The sequence below is a fragment of the Vicia villosa genome, linkage group LG1 (genome assembly GCF_029867415.1).
Source record: "Vicia villosa cultivar HV-30 ecotype Madison, WI linkage group LG1, Vvil1.0, whole genome shotgun sequence".
Lineage (NCBI taxonomy): Eukaryota > Viridiplantae > Streptophyta > Magnoliopsida > Fabales > Fabaceae > Vicia > Vicia villosa.
Genome location: NC_081180.1, coordinates 112753353 through 112763396, shown reverse-complemented (window position 1 = coordinate 112763396; position 10044 = coordinate 112753353). Strand labels below are relative to the sequence as shown.

At 33.7% G+C, this 10044-nt stretch overlaps 1 protein-coding gene across 1 annotated transcript; it reads right to left on the bottom strand.

Moving 5' to 3' along the window:
- Positions 1-2996: 2996 nt before the first annotated feature.
- LOC131614667 (receptor-like cytosolic serine/threonine-protein kinase RBK2) lies at positions 2997-6225 on the bottom strand. The gene is made up of 7 exons (XM_058886229.1): positions 5489-6225; positions 4944-5195; positions 4558-4712; positions 4232-4311; positions 3992-4127; positions 3741-3890; positions 2997-3520 (listed from the first exon to the last, which is right to left on the bottom strand). Exons 1-7 carry the CDS (start codon positions 5847-5849, stop codon positions 3413-3415), a joined length of 1242 nt encoding a protein of 413 aa, XP_058742212.1. The 5' UTR covers positions 5850-6225; the 3' UTR covers positions 2997-3412.
- Between the last annotated feature and the right edge of the window lie 3819 nt (positions 6226-10044).

Here is a 10044-nt window from a genome sequence, read left to right as displayed (position 1 = left end):
GGGCATTCTTGCATTTTCAAATAATGCATAAAATGAATTTTCAATGTTGTAACCGGTTACAGCTTTCTAGAAACTTGTTACAAGCTGCTGCTGCTCCTTGATCTCGTAAAAAATGACGTCTCAGTTGATCACAACTCTTCTGTTTGCTCCATCATACAACCTATAACCTCTGGTAGAGGGATACACAACATGTATCATTAATTCTCCCTTATCGCCTAGCTTCTTTCAAAGCTGCCCCGACACATGTCAATATGCTACAGAACCCAAAACTCTCAAGTGGTTCATACTCAGTTTGATTCAGGATCATTCCTCTTTCGGTGTTAACTTATCCAGCTTCTTTGTTGGACACCTATTCAACAATAGGCAGTTGTGGATACCACTTCTCCCCATAACTCTTTCGGCAAGTTCTTCCCCTTTAACATGCTTCTCACCATGTTCATAATCGATCGATTCTTCCTTTCGGTAACACCTTTTTGCTCTGGTGTATAAGGTGTTACTACCTCATGTACTATCTCTTCTTTATCATAAAACCTCTTAAAGTCATTTGAGACGTATTCGCCTCCATCATCCGTTTTGAGAACTTTGAGCTTGTGACCGCTTTGCCTTTCAACCATGGACTTGAACTTCTTAGACACTTTGAATACCTCATCATTTCTCTTGATTACGTATGTCAATAGATTTCTACTATAATCATCGATGAAAGTGACAAAATATCTATTGCCACCAATCGAATAAACTTGCATCGGTCCACACATATCGAAATACATCACCTCAAGGTGATGATTAGTTCTACAACCAGCATCCTTGTTGAATTTTCCCCTGTGTTTCTTTGATTTCACACACTCTTCACTAATTACAACCGATATGTTGATCAATGACATCCTCATTACCATTATGTTCTTTTGCAACGCACTGAGATCTCAAAAATTGAGATTCCCAAGACAATAGTGCCATATCCACTCTTCTCGACTAGCCACTTTAGCAAGACACCTATGCTCCATAACCTTCAGCTAAACCTTGAAGGTTCTCTTGGCAGCCATATGAGCTTTAATGATCAAAACCCCATTTGCATCCATAACGTGTAGCGCCTTGTTCTCCCTTCGAATCTTGTAACCCTTATCAAGCAATTGACCAATACTTAGAAGGTTACACTTGATTCAAGGAATATATAAGACATCCTTTATCAAATAATGTTTACCATCGCTTCTCTTGATCGAAACATCACCGACCCTTTCTGCCGCTATAGTAGTGTCATCCGCAAACTTTACTTTGTTCTTCATGGCACGATTGATTTTGACAAACCAATCATTCCTCCGCGTCATATGTGTGGAACACCCAAAGTCTAAATACCATTCATCGCTGCACTGAATGGCTTCTCTCACAATCACCATTACGTTTTCTTCTGCTTGTAACTAGTTACAGCTTTTACATAACCGATTACAACATGTTTATGTAGTGTTCCCAAAATTGCTATTATTGTTGTCTCGCAACATGTTGTTGATGCATTCCCCTTCTGTAATCATGATCAAACATGTGACCTCCTCATCAAACTCTTGCAACCTTGACTTCTTCCCCTTGAGGTTTTTTGTTGTTCGTGTTGCATTCTCTTGCAAAATGGCCGAACTTTTGACAAGCAAAACATCGTATCTTGCTCTTGTCAATCTTTTCCCTTTCACCTCTAAAGTTTCTTTAACTACCATTCTTGTTGCAGCTGCTCTCACCTTTTTGACAAGCCAAATTCTTGGAACTTTGGGACTCTCTTCCACTAAAATTATGAAAAATTCTCTTTACTCTTCTTGAGCCATTTTCCTTCCGACTTCTTATTTTTTTCTCATTGAAACGAGTTTGCTAAGCGATCTCGCCTTTGCCTTGTCACTATTTCTCTACTCCATCCTTTGCTCATGAGCCTTAAAAGAGATTTGTAGCTCCTTTTTGCTTATCGTCGTGAGATCCTTTGATTTCTCAATCGCTACAACTATGTTATCTAATCTTTCCGTCAAAGAACACAAGATTTTCGTGACAACATACTGCTCTGTAACAGTTTCTCCACATGCTTTTACTTGGTTCACCAACCGAATAATTCTCGTCACGTAATCATTGATTGTTTCCTTTTTCTCCATTTGAATTAATTTGAGTTGTCGATTTTTAGTTTATAACCTCATAACCTTCACCTTGTCAGCCCCCTGCATATGCCTTTTTCAAGATTTCCCACGCTTGCTTTGACGATTCACAATCATCAACTTTCTCGAACTTATATCCATTCACACATTGATGGATAAAAAACAACGCCTTGAAATCTTTCTTCTTCTTCTTCTTCTTCTTCTTCTCTTCTTTATGTGTTGCTCGATATGCATCTGTTACACCTTCGACAAAAAGGATTCACTCTGTTCTTGATCACTTCAAGAACATACTTTCGTTTTCTTACATCATTTGTCGCAATTATTCACATAAAGGATGGGTCAGTATGTAGGAATCCTTTTATTGAAGACAAAATTCATGTTGCACACTAGGTGCTTGGTGGATCAAACCATGCTCTTGATGTCAAATGTTAGAACTTGGAATCACTTGGTTGATGAAAATGAGGGGTTTGAATGTGGACAGGAATAGAATATAATTGAGGGTGAAAATACGCACTCTATTGCATTAACAATAATACCTCCAAAGTATTTTAACAATTACTAGTGGATTGAGACACAAGTAACAACATTAAATAACTGGAAAAATTGAATTTTGTGTGTTTGTAATCGTTTACACAAAACATGTAACCGGTTACCGCTGCTAAAAACTCTAAAAATACTACCAATATTATTCGGTTAGTGCGAATGCGTAACTGATGGTTACATGTACGAAGAAAAGTTAAATACCACAAATTATTTTATATAAAGTCTTCTAAAATCTTAATTCAAATAATCACCTTAACTAAATAATTATAAATAGTTAGTAGTATAATTGAAAAAAATAAATTTAATAAATTATTAATGTTGTAAAACAGAACATGAAATTAAAATTTTCATTTTACATAAAATAACTTAAATTGTGAGATGGTATAGGAATTTGGAGGATTGAACTGCTCACTACTACATCTTCTAATATTAAAGATGGAGAGAGGAACGAGTGAGTCTCTCTCTCTTTCTAAACAAAGAGGCACAAAGTGAGTAAAGACTTGTTGGAATTACAATATTTCTTTCTTTCTTTCTACAAAATTATATGTATTCGATATCCTATTACTAGAAACGGAAAAAAAAAAACTACTATCTATGTACATAAGACTAAGGGCATTAGCATGCTTCTTTAGTGCATTCCAAAATGCAAAATTTTGTGTTTGATGAAGCAATTTCTAGCTGCAGAAATTCATTCATTAATCACAACCTCAGCACAGTTGCTAATAATCATGTGATTTCTGTTACATTTGCTAATCAGAATCAAGAAGCTCTTCCCGAAAGACTCTTCGGAAGAATGGCAGTCGAGTTTTCTTCATGGTTTTGAAGCAACTAAGGTTTCCATTCAGAAGCTGCACAACCTATACAAACACAATACATTTGCCATTTAGTAATTACATCTTCTAGTTAGGGAAAAAACACAAAAGTCCAATGTTAAAGAATTTGGATCCCTTGAGGCCCTTACACGATGCAACGACATGTAGACCAGTCAAACCAAGTTCAAATAAGATTTGATGGATCTACATGTGATTGCACCTTGCAGTGACCGTGGATCATCCGTAGAGGGACAAGACAACGTGCCTGTCTCATAGAGGGACGGCGAATAGAGGACTGTTGTATGCATAACGAAGCTGTCAAGAGCATAAGATTCATCTCCCTATACTCGAATTCGCCTGCTAGTGAAGGATCTATCAGCTCCATAATATCATTCTTTTTCAACAAAGGTTTTGCCTGAAAATATCATTAGGAGGAAACAGAATTAACGCCAAGAGTCCTAATCTTATGACAATCTTTTAAGATTAATTAAGGATTTGTTATGTAAGAAACTATACCCACAAAACAAGGCTTTGTTGTGAATAATCAAGTGCTCTTCTCCCACTGACCAATTCTAAGAGCAATACACCAAAGGCAAATACATCTGTTTTCTCATCTACTATGCCATGAAGCAAATACTCAGGAGCAAGGTAACTGGAAAGTCATAAATGAAACTTGATGAGTTAATTAATACTAATAGGAAACCACAAAAGTTTATAACAGAAAGTAGCATAATAATGAATTTGAAGGTTACAAACCCAAAAGTTCCTTCAAATTTTGAAACGTTATGATGAGTCCAATTCTCTGGCAGCCATTTTGCTAGCCCAAAATCACAAATCTGTGCCCAAAAGAGTATTAAAATGTAGAACTAAAGAAAGCTTATATGTATAAAACTTTTGTAGTGTTTGGTATGTTGAAATGGAACAATTCATAACATATATAAAACAAAAAAGGTTTCCGAAAATTCGTGATGAAGAACCTTCCAAAAATTGTTTGTCTATAAGGTAAACGCAAAAATGCTAAAAAAACAGAAGGAATCATTTACAGAATCAAACTTTATATAAAAAATCCAAAACATATGTACCTGAGGCTCAAAATCTTCTGTGAGCAAGATATTGGCAGCTTTTATATCTCTATGGATAAATCTTTTTTGACAACCCTCATGAAGATACAATATACCATTGGCTGTTCCTAATGCAATTTTGGGCCTAATACACCATGGTACTTTCTCCTTGGAACCTAATGTCAGAAAAAAGAAATCAAAATTTGATTTAAAAAAGTACTAAGTCACGCGGTGAATGAAGTTCAGTCGTATAATGAAGATCAGACAACTCGTTTTATAACTTCACTAAGCCATCTCTAAAAGTATAACTCAAAATTTGAGTCATCTGATCTTCATCTGATGCAGAGATATGTGATTCTCGGCTCAATAAATTATTTAAGTCATGAATCAATAGTTCAATACAATACCATATAGCACTGAAGCTAGACTTCCTTTTTCAGACAATTCAAGAACTAGATACATTCCTCCATCCACTCCATAGCCAACAAGCTTAGCAGTATTGGGATGATTAACATGCGCCATTACACCAAGTTCTGATAAAAAATCTCCTATAATTTCATCAGCAGTTCCCCTTGTTAACCGTTTGATTGCTACTAACCGATGATTTGGTAAACATCCTTTGTAAACCTCAGCATATCCACCTTTTCCTATCAAATTTTCTGCACCAAACTCAATGTAGTAAATTTCAAAACAAGCAATACTCAATGATACCTTAATAACAAATCTATACTATAAAGCATGTCCCGCACAGGTAGCCCGGTTGGTGAGTTAAAGGACCGGGAAAAATCCTAAAAAGTACGAAGCCCTGACATAGACACGGAAACCTAGACATATATAGAAATAACACAAGACACGTTGATAATAATTTGAAAAAATAAATAAAATTGAACGTAATTACATTAGACATGTATCAGACATTGGACACATACAAACACGCGTAATGCAGTCATACCTTGGCTGAAATAGTTGGTTGCAAGTTGTATATCATGATGAGAAAAAATCTTCCATGGTGATCTACAAGGGGTTGAAGTTGCATTGGAGAGAGTGAGACAACTTGGAAGAATACTATCTCTCATGCTTCTGCTTCTGCTCATTCTCCTTGAGAGTTGTCCATGAAGAGGTGGCTGCAATGTTGGTAACGGTTTCTTGGATCCTGTTTTGAGCAATTGAAGAAAAGAATGCCACCTTGAAAGAGGTTTTGAAATGTCATCAGAATCCAAAGTAGGTTCTTTGGAAGAACTTGTTTCTGAATCTGAACTTTTGAAATAGTCCTCAAGAACTGTAACAGGTGAATCCACCTTTTCCTTGGCCATAAATTATGTATATTGCTTAAGAAAAGCTGAAGGGAATTGTGGAAACAAAAAAGGTTTGTTTCTTTGGTCTTGTAAAGAAGAACATATATAAATTAAATTATGGAAAGTTAACAAAGATGATGAATTAAGAGTGATCCATCGAGAGAAGGTGAATATGAAAAGAAACTTGTGAAGATGGTAAAGATTGAATGAAATAGAAAACAGAGGAGAGAGAGAGAGAGAGAGAGAGAGAGAGAGAGAGAGAGAGAGAGAGAGAGATGAAAAGGAGCAATATTAGTTTCAGTTACTTGACCTCTCCGCTTCATTCAACAAACAACTATCATTGCCTTTTCAATGTTTCACTGCTAGTCCTAGTAGTCACAATGTTTCTTCCACAATCTTTCTCTTTTTAATCAACTAGGTTATTTTATAAACCAAAAACCCTTTTCATAACAAATCTTCAAATCGTGGGACTTGAATTTTTATTTTTATTTTTATTTTTAATTCTATAAAATAGTCTATTTCATTTAACTAGACAAATGTAACTTTAAAATTTGTAAAATTGATTTTATAATAATTTTGAGGTATTTAATTCTTATAAAATAAAATTAATTCTGTCTTTAAAATTGATAGTTTTTTAATCTAAATTTAATTTTTATATTAAAATTTATTATTTAATATTATTTTATATAAAAAAATTATTCTAAAATAAATCACTTTACGTTAAATCTATTTTTAACCTAAATAAAATTTTATAAAATCAATTTATTCAAATTCAATATTTTTCATGGCACCTGCTACATATTAATATGAGAAAAATAATATGTTTTGTTGGTGTGTTATTTTTGTTAAGTAAAATTTTTGGATGTAAATAATACTATATAATTTAGGAGTATAAATTAAGAAATGAATTAAAAACTAAAGTTTTGATTGTTTAGTCGAGTGGCTTTCGCCATCAGCCATGCCAATATGAATTTTATGTACTTTTTAAATGTTTTATTTATATTATTTGTTTCTAAAAATATCATTAACTTTTTATAATAATTAAATAGGGATAGAAAGAAATCACCGTTATCCTTCCTTGTCACGGTTGCTTTGTTGGTCAGAGTCAGAGACGGCTCTCATGTCTTTGTGTGTTATGGTCTCTTTTTGGATAAGTCACGTGGAAAATCCTGCTTGTTCAAAATTTATTTGACCTTTCAATATTTTGTGAAAAATTCTTAATTTCATTTTCCTAAACTTATACCGTAAAGTTCTTACTTAATCTAGTGGTGATTGATGTTGAATTTTGTAATAGTTAGATTTCTGCAATTGTGATTTAGAAAGACTGAAACTATTTGATGTTAAAATTTACCGTCAGATTAAACTTAACAGGAGAACTAACCCTGAACCACATTAAACAATTCAATAAATCAGAGAATAAAAACTAAAAAAAATCACGTATTTGATATTTTTGACATTACAAAGGTTGAGTTATTGTCAATTAGCAATCAATTGATTTTACAATCACTCCTTTGGTCAAATCAGATGGCTTTAACATATTCATTCCATTCCACTAGTATATTTTGGCTTTATTTATACTACGTTTAAACCATGTTATTACAAAAGATATTTATATTTTCTGACAGGAAAATTTATACATACTATTGTAACATGACTCTAACTTTTTCATTAAAATCATATCTAGAAACGTAGCGTACCAACAATTCTGCAAAAGTATAAATATTCTTTTACAATACTCGCTATCATTTCAGCGTAATTAACACAATCACTACAACGCAATCATCCAAGAAATCCACTCAATTACCTTACTTGTTTATAATTATTATTATTATTATTATTACACAGCATTCTTCACCAACAAATCATCTCCAAGGGTCCACTGTTAATCATAGTATCTCTCTGTATCAAAACATTTTTATATACTTCTGGTTGGAACATGAAGAGTCTTCCAGGGGAGTCTTCAACTTTGCTTAAATTAATTAAACTATGATATTAGAATATACTTGAAAGAATTTCGATTGTTGAAAATGAATACCAACTTCCAATGATATAACAAAATGGAATCCTTTGTAGAATGGTGGAAGAAATATTCTATGTTCAAATATAAAAAGAAAGATCATGCTATGCTTTTATATTTTGTTGACAAATGTTACATACGTGTGGTTTATTTATCTTGCTAAAAGGGCTAAAAGATAGGTCTCGTGCTTTAGACTTCTTTATTTATGTGACTAAAGTTTCTTTCACTTTTTCTAAACAAAAAGAATATATCTTTTGTTAGATAATATAGTGAATGTATTTCCTATGCGTTGGATAGTTTGTGATTGATTGAGGTTTAAGTAGAGTTAACGTTATTTAATTTGGTTTGTGTTAGACAGTTGTATTGCAAATAACGGACGCCGCGGTGTGAATTTCTTACATTGCACAAAATAAAATTTAAGTAAAAAGAGTATGATTCCTATAAAAGTAGTGTGATTTCATTTTTACAATAAAATAAAATTTTAGTTCAAAATGTTAATATTTTGATTCCTGTAAAAGTCATTTGATTTGTATTTTCAGAATAAATATTTTTGTCAATAACGTGTGTAAATGACTGTAATCGTGTTTTGCGGGCGTAACAGCATTTTGTCGCCGTAACGACGTTTTGTCTGTGGTTTTTTTCACAACCTTAAAACGATGAATAATGGTATTGGAAGGCTTCAATACCATTTTGTCGTAGCCGTATTCACAGTCACAAACCATTTTTTAAAACCTTGATAGCCATTTATGCTTTGCCTGAAGGGGCTTAGTTCCTTGTATTTGTTATCTCACAAAAGAGACTTGACACAACAATTCATCGAACTTCGGCATACGCGTTTAAAGTTAACTTGACTACATACATTTTCCATGACCAAAATGAAAGAAAGTCAACCTATTTTCCTTTTGAAGAACATATGACAAGTAAAGTAATTAGTTGAATATAGTATAGGCAGAAAGAAGTATTCCTATTAATGTATTGTGTTAGAAGTATTTAAGACTTTCTTGATAAGGAGTAGTGAATATAATCAAGTTCAGTTGTCCGGGCAGGAGGAATTAATCTATAATTCCCGTAGTTCCATAGATAGGAAGTGTATAAACGAGTTTTCATATATCAACAGTATGGACCAAACTTCAAGCAGTAGGGATTAGTGTTTAAGGCTAGGATCTACGTAATATGAATAATAAGTTGTGCACCCGTCTGTTTACCCAGAAATTTGGTAAACAAACGTTAGTTTCTTTTTTAAGGTTACTTTGCGGAATCAACTAGTAAATTCCAGGATTTATTGCTACATTCTTGTTTTGTGTAACTTTGACTCGTGTTAAATGCAGAAAACTTGAATGTAAATGAAGAAGACAATACCGAATTTTAAAGCTTGACTGAAGTAAAGGCATTAAAAGAAAGCAGTAAATGTACGTAAAAGACAAACTGGAATGTTAAAATGATTGCATAATAATTAATCTGGTACGCATACATACATTCCCAGAATGTTACACTCGTTTCTCATTTTGTGTGCAGAGATTAAGTTTTGTCTCTTGTAATGTAAAAATGCAGACCTCTCCACTACTAACATTAACTTGCTTAAATAGAAATTCTAAAAATAAACTGTCCTAACAGTCGACTAGTCACATGTCAACACATGTCCCATCCATGCAGCCCTGTCCTTGAGAAGACTCCACGTGTTCCTGGCGAGAAACTGCCAAAAACCGTCTATTTTAAACCTAAAGAGCTTTCGACTTCAAACCCAGCTTTCTGAAATAACTCTTAAGTCTTTTATTTCGCTAAGTGTTTCAAAGGCTCTTCCAGTCGATGACCTGTTATACTGAGTCGAACGTCTTCGACTAAAACTTCAAACCTCCTTTTCCCCAATTATAATGACATGCTCAAAAATAGGAAGTTGAAATCTTTGGGTAACACCGTCAAGCAGTTCTTGCTCTAAGCATGACTCTTCTATGGATTAGTGGGAAGGCACAAGATAAAAGAAGATTCTTCTATCTAAGTTGCTAATGAGCCAATACTTTTCGTGGGCAAGCAATGTTTTAATTCGCAATCCATTTCTATATAACGAAGAAAGGTTATTGTTGGTCTCTAATTAACACATGTGTAAGTATAGACAAGCCAATAGTAGTAAGAGTATCGTTTCCACCGGGATTGGATTAAGTGATAAAAGAGTAAGAGTATCATTCCCATGAGGATTGG

What these genes read in the sequence shown, in the direction of transcription:
- LOC131614667 (XM_058886229.1), bottom strand. Translation starts at nt 5,849, where the DNA reads ATGGCCAAGGAAAAGGTGGATTCACCTGTTACAGTTCTTGAGGACTAT. An exon ending in AACCAACTATTTCAGCCAAG is followed by an intron (nt 5,196 to 5,488) that starts GTATGACTGCAT and finishes AGTTTGGTGCAG; the next exon opens with AAAATTTGATAGGAAAAGGT. An exon ending in AACAAAGCCTTGTTTTGTGG is followed by an intron (nt 3,891 to 3,991) that starts GTATAGTTTCTT and finishes TGATATTTTCAG; the next exon opens with GCAAAACCTTTGTTGAAAAA.